The following is a 13,711-nucleotide window of genomic DNA, read 5'->3' as shown; positions in this document are numbered from 1 at the left end:
GTGTTGATTTACAAATATATTCATTATTATTATGTTACCCCTCTATCTCGTACTAAATTAAAAAATGATCGGCTTTCCTGATGTGTCCACACATATTGCGACATGTTTCTTCTTCTTCTTCGCTTGTTGTAACAAAAGTCAACATCCGGCTTTTTAATTCACCTGACTTGTTGCGAAAAAGGTCTTTCCATTGCAGTTTTGTGTGATATACCATTTGCGCTACACCCAAAAACCACATCTTGCCAGTGCAAAAATTTTTAATCGAAAAATGAGAGTTTTGGCAAAATTGTCATTTTTCCATTAGGCAAATTTTTATGCGCAAGTTATATTTGCGCAATTTAGGGTCAATGGAAAAGCGACTACTGTCTCTCACACAACTCAAGGTGTTTCTAAATGGACGGTAATATATGTCCGATGTTAGCTCACTGTTTCTCAACCTTGGGCTCGCGACCTTACATGGGGTCACTTGGAATTCAAATGGGGTCACCTGAAATTTCTAGTAATATATCAAAATGTAAAAAAAAAAAAAAAAAAATTAAAAATATTTTTAATGACTCAATATATATTTCATTACAATGAAAACACCACACACTTTTCCTAATAAAAATCAAGTTCAAATAAAATGCAGGATGTAATATCTGAGAGGGCATATCTTGATTGACCTGATCATGTGACCACGTGTGTTACTACACTTCAACCTGCCTGGACGCAGTCACAGTCAGAAAACCAAACCGAAAAGAGAATGGAAAGATTTCTTCGCCCGCCTGGCCCTGTTAAGACATCTCCAAGAAAAACTGAGAAGCATACACCAAAAAGGTGCATTACATACATTATATAGCCTAAATGTCATCTAAAATTAATGTTTATTTGCAGCATAGTATAGAAAATTATTACATGTTCACAAACAAATTAATTTTAACAAATAAATGCCTCTGTTTTGAATGTCTGGGGTCACCAGAAATTTGTGATGTTAAAACGGGGTCACGAGCCAAAAAAGGTTAGGAACCACTGTGTTAGCTCATATATTATCCTGTTCGTTTTGACTGAAATACTAACAAGTGGTGCCAGGCACAACAAACCCCGCCCCTCACCCGTGCTGTAGCTAATTTTGGCATCAATCCAGCTGATGTCATCATGTCTGTTAGAGCCAATATGGGATTTTTGGGGCCAATGTCGATACCGAAATTGGGGGTTAAAAAAAGTCTCATGATTGTCGGAGCAGAAGTGAAAGTGAAACTGACACGCTTTACTATTTCTCTAACTCTCTGGGCAGCACAGACACACAAGAGCAGCGAGCGACAAAATCTCCACGGGGCAAAAAAGTTAAAACATCGGTTATATATTGACCATGTTGATTAATCGGTGACACGCTATAATCGGCCCAATTAATCAGAGGGCCAATTAATCATTTGGGCTCTAATGTCTATGTGTGTGGAGATGTCAGCATATCAATTGCCATTATATATGCAGTAAGTTTGAAGTAAATTGAAACAAAATTAATGTTTTTATAGATATGTGAAATTTCGCCCATTATAAGTAAATGGGACCAAAAAAAAAAAAAAAAAAAGATTTAAAAAATTTTAACTTTGACCTACTTTCCCCAAAATGTAACCACATCTATTCTGGGTCACTGGCAATCTATAAACCCAATTTGGTATGAATTCAATCAATAGTTTCACTGCTATAGACATTTAAAATTTTGCTCATTATAAATAAATGAGGAAAAAAAAAGATTTTAAAAATTCATAAAACAAAAATTTAAAATTTGACCTACTTTTGCCAAATTGTAATGACATCTATTCTGGGTCACTGGCAATCTATAAACCTAATTTGGTATGAATTCAACCAATAGTTTCACTGTTATAGACATTTGATATTTTGCTCATTATAAATAAATGAGGAAAAAAAAAGATTTTAAAAATTCATAAAAAAAATTTTTTAAATTTGACCTACTTTTGCCAAATTGTAATGACATCTATTCTGGGTCACTGGCAATCTATAAACCTAATTTGGTATGAATTCAACCAATAGTTTTACTGTTATAGACATTTGAAATTTTGCTCATTATAAATAAATGAGGTGAAAAAAAAGATTTTAAAAATTCATTAAAAAAAAAAAAAAATTCATTTGACCTACTTTTGCCAAATTGTAATGACATCTATTCTGGGTCACTGGCAATCTATAAACCCAATTTGGTATGAATTCAATCAATAGTTTCACTGCTATAGACATTTGAAATTTTGCTCATTATAAATAAATGAGGAAAAAAAAAAGATTTTAAAAATTCATAAAAAATTTTTTTTAAATTTGACCTACTTTTGCCAAATTGTAATGACATCTATTCTGGGTCACTGGCAATCTATAAACCTAATTTGGTATGAATTCAACCAATAGTTTCACTGTTATAGACATTTGAAATTTTGCTCATTATAAATAAATGAGGGGAAAAAAAAAAGATTTTAAAAATTCATAAAAAAAAAAAAAAATTCATTTGACCTACTTTTGCCAAATTGTAATGACATCTATTCTGGGTCACTGGCAATCTATAAACCCAATTTGGTATGAATTCAACCAATAGTTTTGCTGTTATAGACATTTGAAATTTTGCTCATTATAAATAAATGAGGGGAAAAAAAAGATTTTAAAAATTCATTAAAAAAAAATTTCATTTGACCTACTTTTGCCAAATTGTAATGACATCTATTCTGGGTCACTGGCAATCTATAAACCTAATTTGGTATGAATTCAACCAATAGTTTTACTGTTATAGACATTTGAAATTTTGCTCATTATAAATAAATGAGGGGAAAAAAAAGATTTTAAAAATTCATTAAAAAAAAAAAAAAATTCATTTGACCTACTTTTGCCAAATTGTAATGACATCTATTCTGGGTCACTGGCAATCTATAAACCCAATTTGGTATGAATTCAATCAATAGTTTCACTGCTATAGACATTTGAAATTTTGCTCATTATAAATAAATGAGGAAAAAAAAAAGATTTTAAAAATTCATAAAATTTTTTTTTTAAATTTGACCTACTTTTGCCAAATTGTAATGACATCTATTCTGGGTCACTGGCAATCTATAAACCTAATTTGGTATGAATTCAACCAATAGTTTCACTGTTATAGACATTTGAAATTTTGCTCATTATAAATAAATGAGGGGAAAAAAAAGATTTTAAAAATTCATTAAAAAAAAATTTCATTTGACCTACTTTTGCCAAATTGTAATGACATCTATTCTGGGTCACTGGCAATCTATAAACCCAATTTGGTATGAATTCAACCAATAGTTTCGCTGTTATAGACATTTGAAATTTTGCTCGTTATAAATAAATGAGGACAAAAAAAAAAAAAAATTCATACATTTTTTTTTTAATTTGACCTACTTTTGCCAAATTGTAATGACATCTATTCTGGGTCACTGGCAATCTATAAACCCAATTTGGTATGAATTCAACCAATAGTTTCGCTGTTATAGACATTTGAAATTTTGCTCATTATAAATAAATGAGGAAAAATAAATAAATAAAAAAATTCATAAAATTTTTTTAAATTTGACCTACTTTTGCCAAATTGTAATGACATCTATTCTGGGTCACTGGCAATCTATAAACCCAATTTGGTATGAATTCAACCAATAGTTTTGCTGTTATAGACATTTGAAATTTTGCTCATTATAAATAAATGAGGGGAAAAAAAAGATTTTAAAAATTCATTAAAAAAAATTTCATTTGACCTACTTTTGCCAAATTGTAATGACATCTATTCTGGGTCACTGGCAATCTATAAACCCAATTTGGTATGAATTCAACCAATAGTTTCGCTGTTATAAACATTTGAAATTTTGCTCATTATAAATAAATGAGGAAAAATAAATAAATAAAAAAATTCATAAAATTTTTTTTTAATTTGACCTACTTTTGCCAAATTGTAATGACATCTATTCTGGGTCACTGGCAATCTATAAACCCAATTTGGTATGAATTCAACCAATAGTTTCGCTGTTATAGACATTTGAAATTTTGCTCGTGATAAATAAATGAGGAAAAAAAAAAAAAAAAATTCATAAATTTTTTTTTAAATTTGACCTACGTTTGCCAAATTGTAATGACATCTATTCTGGGTCACTGGCAATCTATAAACCCAATTTGGTATGAATTCAACCAATAGTTTCGCTGTTATAGACATTTGAAATTTTGCTCGTTATAAATAAATGAGGGGAAAAAAAAAAATTCATAAAATTTTTTTTTAATTTGACCTACTTTTGCCAAATTGTAATGACATCTATTCTGGGTCACTGGCAATCTATAAACCCAATTTGGTATGAATTCAACCAATAGTTTCGCTGTTATAGACATTTGAAATTTTGCTCGTGATAAATAAATGAGGAAAAAAAAAAATAAAATTCATAAATTTTTTTTTAAATTTGACCTACGTTTGCCAAATTGTAATGACATCTATTCTGGGTCACTGGCAATCTATAAACCCAATTTGGTATGAATTCAACCAATAGTTTCGCTGTTATAGACATTTGAAATTTTGCTCGTTATAAATAAATGAGGGGAAAAAAAAAAAATTCATAAAATTTTTTTTTAATTTGACCTACTTTTGCCAAATTGTAATGACATCTATTCTGGGTCACTGGCAATCTATAAACCCAATTTGGTATGAATTCAACCAATAGTTTCGCTGTTATAGACATTTGAAATTTTGCTCGTGATAAATAAATGAGGAAAAAAAAAAATAAAATTCATAAATTTTTTTTTAAATTTGACCTACGTTTGCCAAATTGTAATGACATCTATTCTGGGTCACTGGCAATCTATAAACCCAATTTGGTATGAATTCAACCAATAGTTTCGCTGTTATAGACATTTGAAATTTTGCTCGTTATAAATAAATGAGGGGAAAAAAAAAAATTCATAAAATTTTTTTTTAATTTGACCTACTTTTGCCAAATTGTAATGACATCTATTCTGGGTCACTGGCAATCTATAAACCCAATTTGGTAGGAATTCAACCAATAGTTTCGCTGTTATAGACATTTGAAATTTTGCTCGTTATAAATAAATGAGGGAAAAAAAAAAAAAATTCATAAATTTTTTTTTTTAATTTGACCTACTTTTGCCAAATTGTAATGACATCTATTCTGGGTCAATGGCAATCTATAAACCCAATTTGGTATGAATTCAACCAATAGTTTTGCTGCTAGAGTGTTAACAAACAAACAAACCGAACCAAAAGCAATACCCCTTGCCTCCCCTTCGGCCGGGGGAGGGGCATAATAAGTAACAGGGAGAACATCTTGAGTTCATTTGTTCTTTTTCGTCTTACCTTTCCTAAGTGATTTATCACTTTTTGTTATTATATTATACTCAACATTTTGTATTTTCTGGTGAAAGTCAGGAATTTTCCTCTTTTGAATTCACAGATCATGTAGATGTTCATAAAAGCTTAGAGTAAATTCAGTGGTTATTATATCAAAACAGAGAAAACTGAAGCAAAAGCAAAACATTTAATAACATTCAACATAAAAACAAGTATCTACAACCACTGTCATTTGTCAAAATATATGGATTTTACTGGTAAATCAATGTTGCAGAGGGTGGTGTTTCCATGTTCACTATATGGAGCCTTTACACATCCAAATGGGTCATATCTGATGACACTGAAAAGCTGAGAAACTACACTTTACCTGAATTCTTTCATTCTATCCACATGACTATTGGTTTTAGAGTCATTACATATTTTAGATCAGTAGATGCTTCTGGCGGTTGTTTATGTCTTTAAGGGATTTAACCCATAAAGACTCAAACATCCATCATTGACCAAAACCATCTACTGATCTAAACTGTTTAATATTTGTTGATCCACTAATCCTATCAGTACATGTAAATAATTGATGTAAAATACAGTTTGTCATCTTTTCACGGTCATCAGTTATGACCCATTTGGACGTTCAGAGGCTCCGTAGTTACCGTGGAAACACTGTCATCTTCTACAACATTGATTCACCAGTAAAACCCATGGAGTTGGATCAATGACAGTGGATGGAGACACTTGGTTTATGTTAAATTAATGATAAATTTGCTGAAAAATTCACTTTTTTTTTCTTCTTTTGTTTTCTCTGTTTCTGTTTATAATAACCGCTGACTTTAATCAGCGCTTTAATGAACATCTACATCACAGATGTCAAACAGGATGAATTTGCAAAGTGCAAAAATTACCCTGAAGATATTAAGTCAAGGGCATCCAACTCAAAAATAATAGCAAAATAACCTATGAATAATTACTCCAAGTTTTTTTCTTTAATGTGAAAAAAAAAGACATTACTCCTATAAATAATAGCAACACCATTTTTTTTCTCTTTCATTTATTGCAAAGAACATTAAATTCTGATATCCTTTAACAATAAAATTTCAATAAACAGAACAAATATGAACAACCTGAAATGTCTAAAGAAAAGTAAGTGCAATTTTAACAAAGGTTTTGTGCCTTGGTAGATCTGATCTGCAATGCACATGTATAAATCATAAGTTGAGGCAGAATATTAATAAAATTGTGCTTATTTTTCTTCAGAAATTTCAGGTTTTTTAGATTATTTACATCTTTTTGGTTTTGGATAGTTTAAAGTGTAAAAATTTTCAGAATTTAAGTTATTTAAGGGTTTTTTTGCAATGAAAATTTTGAAGTTGTCATTATTTATAGGTTTTTATGCTATTATTTTCATAGTTTGGCCCGCTTGAGATCGAATTGGGCTGAATGTGGCCCCTGAACTAAAATGAGTTTGACACCCCTGATCTACATGATCAGTGAATTAAATACTGAAAAAAAACTGATTTTTGCTGAAATAATGCAAAATACAGAGAATAATATTATAATAAAATGGTGATAAATCACTTAAGAAATGTTCAATAAGGAGAAAAATTAATTTGGGAAAAGCCAGTAGCAATGAGTCTTTATGGGTTAAATACTTGCAATTTAAATCAATGGTTTTGTTTCATGGCTTGTAAAAGAAGACATTGGCAACATTAAGAAAATAATAAAGGCGTTTTTAAAAGCTCTCTTAAGCTGCCCATAAGTCGAATTTTCACTGTGTTTTTTTGCTCTCTGCTTCAACCCCTGAAAGCACTAATGTGGGTCTGATGTTACAACAGCAACATAATCTGGCACGAGTCCACAGCTCTGGATTATTACTGAGGAAGCTTGGTATGTGCTGCTTTGCTGGACTTTGTTGAATTTAACAATTTAGTGACATCACCGAGGAAGCATGTGCTCTATGTGTTGCTTTTTTTCTTAAATACCTGTGCTGGATGCCAATATATTGTCTGTTATATTATCATTTGTCTCCAGAAGTGTCAAAATTATTCACATTCATTACTCAGGTGGAAGTATGGAGACTGTTTAAAAAGGCTTCTGTAGAAGTTAAAGTATCAACTCAAGCTTTTACTCCAGTATAAGTGTAAAGGTTTCAAAACTACCTGAAGTATAAAAGAAAGTGAGCTCCATCATCAGGACTGAACTGGACACAGTTCAGCAGGTGGCTGGGGTGAGAATGCTCAGGAAGTTGAACTCTATTTTCAGTAATGCATCTCACCCACTTCACCATGTTGAGGTGTTCAGGTAGAGCCCCTTCAGCCTCAGACTGACCCCCCCTCGGTCCAGGACTGAACACAGCAGGAGCTCCATCCTGTCCGCCGCCATTAGACTTTTATACCTTACTTTTACTGTATACATTATATATTTCATATATCTTTTTTTTTTTTATTATTACTTCTTCCCTTGTGTCTCTAATGTTGGTAGTCTGTAGGGTTGACTGTTGGGATGGGTCAGTGTGTTTTTTTTACTGCTGTTGTAACCAAATAATTTCCTGCAAAAGATCAATAAAGTATTTATCTAAAAGTAAATGTAAGTGAAAACAAGTGTTCAGAGAACGCAAACCTCCGCCAAGTACCCCGAATGGTGTGCATGTGTGGAACGACTATTTCTTTTTAAATTAAACAGTTTCAAGGTTGTTCCCTACAGCAGAAAAAGTTGAAGCTTAGTACCAGTCATGTGTATGTCAAATTATATTAAATTCCAATCAATATTTGTTGAGTTATAATGAAAAATATGTCGTAAATGGGATTTTCAGTGTTAAATTGAAATGTCCACAGAGTCCACATTCCACAGTGGATGTGGACAATTTTGTTATAAGCTACGGGTGGATCAAATTGGAGGCTAATCAGAGTCGTTTTGAATTTTTTACGACTTTTCGAAAATTACTCAATGATGAGAGATAGGAAAATTTGAGATTTTGTGACCTTGCTGTGACCTTGAACTTTGGCCTACTTGGCCCAAAATTTAATGGGTTTGTCCCAGGGTCTAGGCCTATCTGTGGGTAAAATTTGAGGATTTGACAATTTGAGGTGACTAAAAAAAAGTGTATATGAATGATTTGTAGGGATGTTTTGTGTTATTGTAAAAAAATATACAGAGGAAAATGTGTGTTAACAAAGCAAAGGAGGCGGATCTAGTTTGATTATTAGATTGTAAAAAGGGGGTGGGAGTCAATAAGTTATACTTCTTCCCACTCCTTTTCGAGCTGAAAAAAATTGTATTTATTTATTTGTTTTGACCATGTTCTATGATTCTTTGTCATCTGATGATTCTATGTGCTCGAAATAAACTAGTACTACTACTACTACAATTTAGAAAAGATGGTTGTAATAGTTTTCACGTAAAGTTGCTAACAAACAAACAAGCAAACACACAAAGCGAAGTGATCATAACACCTCCTGGCAGAGGTAAAAATGCCATTAGGACAAAAGCTTAGGTGGTGCCACCTCCCCAAAAACATTTTCTAAAGGCCATCATGACTAAAATGTTATATTCAAATGTTAGTGTTGAAAAATCTGGGATGCACTAGGCCAGGGGTGTTCAAATCTGGTCCTCGAGGCCCGGTATCCTGCATGTTTTAGATATTTCCCTCTTCCATCACACCTGGTTCAATTAATGACCAGCTGATCATCAAACTCTGCAGAAGTCTGATCATGATATAATGGCTTCCGGGTGTGATGGAAGAGAGAAATATCTAAAACATGCAGGATACCGGCCCTCGAGGATCGCATTTGAATACCCCTGCACTAGTCTACCTGTTTCAGCCGCATATATGCCCATTGAAAATGAACGCATTTTAGTCCAATGCAAATGTATTGAAGAACCATATCTGTGCACTGCTGAGCGTTAACATGTGTTTCATAGAGCTGAAGATATGATGACTAATTGAACGGTGCAAACAGTCAGGTGCGATGGATCATGTCCACATTCAGCCGAATATGATCTAAAGTGGGCCGGACCAGTAAAATAATATAAGTAATAGGATAAGAACTTTTGAGTGAAAAAAGTAAATTCTGTAATGAAAATGTTTACATCTATGAATTGTACTTGAACACAGCATGTACAAATATCAACAACCTGAAAATTCTTTAGTAAAATAAATGCAGTGTTAACAATGTCACGCCTTAGTTTATCATTTATACATGCAAATCAAAACTTAGAGATCACAGTGGATCTACAAATACACAAAACATTAAATAACAGGGAGAATATTATTAAAATTCCACATACTTCTTTTAAGACATTTCAGATTATTCATATTTTTTTGTTAAAGGCTAGTCTGTAAATGTCAATATTTTTGTGTAATTTGACTTTTTTTACACTAAAACAAAGAGACAAATTTACAGTTTTCATTATTTATAGGTTATTATGATAGTATTTTACTGGTTCTGATCCACTTTATACTGAAATGACCTGAAATGATTGTGACACATTTGATTGTTAATATCTTCAGTGTAATTTTTACATTTTGCAAATTCATCCCAGGGGCTGGATTTGACCCCCAGGCCGCATGTTTGATGTTTGTGCAATAGGGTGTCAGAATGTTATGTGATAATACTTCTCACCCAACCACAATCTCTATCCAGATGGTGCAGTTTATCTGGATAGTTTTTTTTAATTTAAATGATGACAAGCCGAAATGAAATAGGAGAAATGAGGCTATTTTTAAAATGAAAGGAGAAGAAAGTACCGATAATTGTGTGAAAATGTAAGGAGTAGAAGTAAAAAGTTGGCTGAAAAATAATTACTCCAGTAAAGTATAGATAACCAAAACTTCTACTTAAGTAAAGTAATCAAGTATTTGTACTTCATTACTTGACACCTCTGTTTGTCTGTCATATTGTCCACTGTCTGTCCTAAAATGTAGGTCTAAATACAAACTGGCAACAATTGTGCAATATGTGTGCGATGTTTGTTGCACAGAATTGCAGGTAAGCATATTATGTGCCGCTGTGAGAGAACAAAAATTATCTTGCCAGTGATGCCCGTGAAGGACCCTTCAGGACTAGATGGATAAGCCTGTTAGCAACGCTCTCTAAAAGGCAATAAGTGAGAGAGACTAGGTAATAAATGGCTTTTTTGCTTGTGCTCAGTCTCAGGGGATATTCTCTCTCAATGAATTAATATTGAAGCGGAGACTCAGGCTGAGGCAAGTTTATACCCATAAAAATTGGCAAATTATGACCATGGTGACAAGCCATTCCATCAGCAGGGATGTTAATAATGTACAATACGCTGCTGCTAGGTTCAAGTAAATGACCATTACACAAAGGCAATGCGTGAAATAAAAGTTAAAACCCTATACATCTCATCAAACCACATCCTGTCGCACAGTCATTAGCTACGGTGGTAAGAGAGAAAAATACGTCATAAATAACACAAATGCAAATACTAAATTTTCTGTAGTATCTCATTTTCTCTCACAGATACATATTCATTCCTTGTTGTAACCGTTGATATCTAAATCGTTCTTTTTGAAATACCTTTGAACACAGAAGAAAAACTGGATAGAAGAGCTATGGAAGAGAAAAGGGATATATTCCTCCAGATGTCAAAACCTATCAACAAGCAGGTGGCAGTTTGAAAGGCCTTTGTGAAATACAGGGTTGCAATTTCAATAATGATTACATCCAATAATCTTCAAAGTTTTTCATTCATTTGAAAACTTGAAACATGAGAGAGGATTCCGCTTTGGGGCTCAGCCTGTCTGACAGAGATACTCAGGGAAAAATAAAATACAATTCTTGGCTTCTCTGTTGAGGATGTAGGGAATTTGGCAGAGGGTTCTGTTTGTGTAAGTCTCACAGTGTTTGGATGGACTTTTGTCCAACTTTATTCTGAGCTCCACAAATCCATCACAGTGTGACACAAAAAGAGATGATAAGAGCTTACCTCTTCAAAACAAATAGTCCTATAGTCAGGAAAAATAAATTAATTCTCTGTGAATGGATAGTACTGATGCAACAACTTTCCCTAAATAACCTGGCACTTTGTGTATAAATCTAATTCTTTCAGGTTCAGTGTTAACCCTCCGGTATCCTGACCAGCTAGGCCCTTACTGAGCACCAAGTGTGCCTTTTTGGCACACTTGTGGAATAATGTCAAAAAAATTTTCATACAGTTTGTTTTTAATTCTTTTACACTTTTTTCTATTTCATCAACTTGAGCTGTAAATAAAAACACCAAATACGCAATAATTGTCACAGTTTTTAACCCTTTAAATGCCGTGTTTGTAATGTAAACAAACATTTTTTTTGGGGATGCAAAAAACACAAAGAATAATTTTTTTTCAATACACCACATAAAAAGTGGATGTCATATTATTTGATTTTTGCAGCCTGGCATATGTCAATGATTAACTCCAACATTGGTTAATTTGCATTATTATTTTTGGCGCTAGGTTAAATGTTGTAAAAATACTAGCATCTGTCACCAAGTGTGTGTAAAATGCACACCTATAAATCAAACTATTAAATATTATACATTGATTTATTTTTCTGCACTAATTTGATTTTATTTTTTGTAAATCAAGGTCTGCCCTAATCATACATATCAAATGGAAGAAATAGTGCGTTTTAGGCACACTTGGGAGACAGATGCTAGTCTTGTCATTGTCTTTTGTTTACAATGTGCAAATTTTAGTGGGTGGCCAGAATTTTAAAGATCATGCAAAAATGAATAACTTTTGAATTCTAACCTCATTTAAACTGTGAAAAATATTATTATTATTATTTTTTTTTTTTAACGAAGTGCAAAGTGTGCCTAAAAGGCGCGCCTGGATACCGGAGGGTTAAACCTGTGGCATATTTAATGACATTAAAAAAAAAAAAAAAAAAAAAAAAAAATACAGATTGAAATCTCGGACACGTGCATTCTTTGGGGTCTGGCACGTCTCCACACTTCTATCTTCACATACTTCTTCAGATCGTGTTTGAACATGAGGCAGTGGGCAATGTGCTGTCACATCACTTTACTACAGGATAAATGCACAAGACAAAAACCCTTTGGTATCACACATAAATACTAGACTCAAACTGTCTGGTCTTGGGGGCAGAATTCCATCTTTTATCTGAATAAAAGTTGGAATGAAAGAATGGAAAAAGAGATTAAAGCGGACAGAGCACGTTGGATAATCAGGTCTCAGTGCACTGGAGCGCACATATTTCACAGAAGCAACATGTTTTTTAATGGGATTAAAATTGATCCTCAAAGCTGGAGGATGTAAAGTGTGCAACCAAACACCACCTTTCATGTTACCTTTCATGTTCATGCACCGGGTTCCTAACAACAAATCAGCCTTATCTCACAAATGCATCAGTTTTTGCGCAGACAGTCTGGACCATGTGCCTCACCTGCCATCAAAGTCCGCACTTGCTCCAAAACAGCAGCTGTACAAAAGCATCAACTTTATCCATAATTCCATGATTTGGAGAGTTGCGCGCCCACGCCGCTCCTTGTTATTGTCAGTATTCCAAAAGCACCGGGTGGACCGTGGAAGAACCGATCAGAGGAGGAAAACGCGGAGTTTCTTGGACGTTTATTGTGCACAGGTAAGAGCGCTCTGCCGGCGTCCTTCAGACTGTTCATGTGCGATAGTCAGAGGGTGCGGAAAACAAACCAGTCCTCCAGCCTGGAAGTGGAGTGACCCCGATCTGTGTGCGTGTGCGTGAGTGTGTGAATGTGTGTGTGGAGCGGTACGCACTCTACCGGGAAGAAAGCGCACAGCCGCGTCTCTCCTCCTCCTCTTCCTCCTCCTCCTCCTCTTCTTTCTAGTCTTCGCACAAGTTCAGCCAGTGGGCTTTTCACCCAACAGCACCCACTGCAGTCGGACCTTATCTCTCGTCTTAATACGCACCAGTCTTCATTACGCCGGCACAGGTAACGTGGCTGCGACCTTAAATATAACGTCATTCCCTGTAAAAGCCACGAGGAAGCGGCTCCAGATGCCTGTTTTGGAAATACCTATATTAATTTCAAAGCCTGCTGAGACACGCAGGTGCATCGCCCACCCAGGCAGATGCAGTTATAGCCAGCGCATGGTGCCTCATTTGGAAAGCATTTCTCCAACAACAGTAAAAGAGTCCTCAGTGACAGTTTGAGGAGTCTTTAAACCACAGGTGTCAAACATGCGGCCCGGGGGCCAAATCCGGCCCTCCCAAGGGTCCAGTCCGGCCCTTAGGATGAATTTGTGAAATGCAAAAAATCCACTAAGATATTAACTGCAGTGGCGGCACCAGGATTTTAAAAGTGTGTGTGTGTGTGTGTGTGTGTGTGTGTGTGTGTGTGTGTGTGGGGGGGGGGGCAACTGGAGGGCAAAGAAAATAA

The 13,711-nt window shown here is 34.1% G+C and overlaps 1 protein-coding gene across 6 annotated transcripts in view; it reads right to left on the bottom strand.

Annotated features, from left to right (window-relative positions):
• Positions 1 to 13,102, bottom strand: part of npnta (nephronectin a) — a 153,078-nt gene extending 139,976 nt beyond the window's left edge. For 2 of the 6 annotated variants that reach the window (XM_030145995.1, XM_030146002.1), the window contains exon 1: positions 12,739 to 13,102. In XM_030145995.1, the coding sequence (XP_030001855.1) occupies positions 12,739 to 12,809 (71 nt within the window). In that variant the 5' untranslated portion in view covers positions 12,810 to 13,102. The remainder of the gene's footprint in view (positions 1 to 12,738) is intronic. The other 4 variants (XM_030146009.1, XM_030146017.1, XM_030146026.1 and 1 more) reach the window with 3 other exon arrangements.
• Between the last annotated feature and the right edge of the window lie 609 nt (positions 13,103 to 13,711).

Source organism: Sphaeramia orbicularis, chromosome 1, assembly GCF_902148855.1.
Source record: "Sphaeramia orbicularis chromosome 1, fSphaOr1.1, whole genome shotgun sequence".
In the NCBI taxonomy this organism is placed as follows: Eukaryota; Metazoa; Chordata; class Actinopteri; order Kurtiformes; family Apogonidae; genus Sphaeramia; species Sphaeramia orbicularis.
Note: the sequence above shows the minus strand (reverse complement) of the source record. Positions and strands in the feature narration are given on the sequence as shown.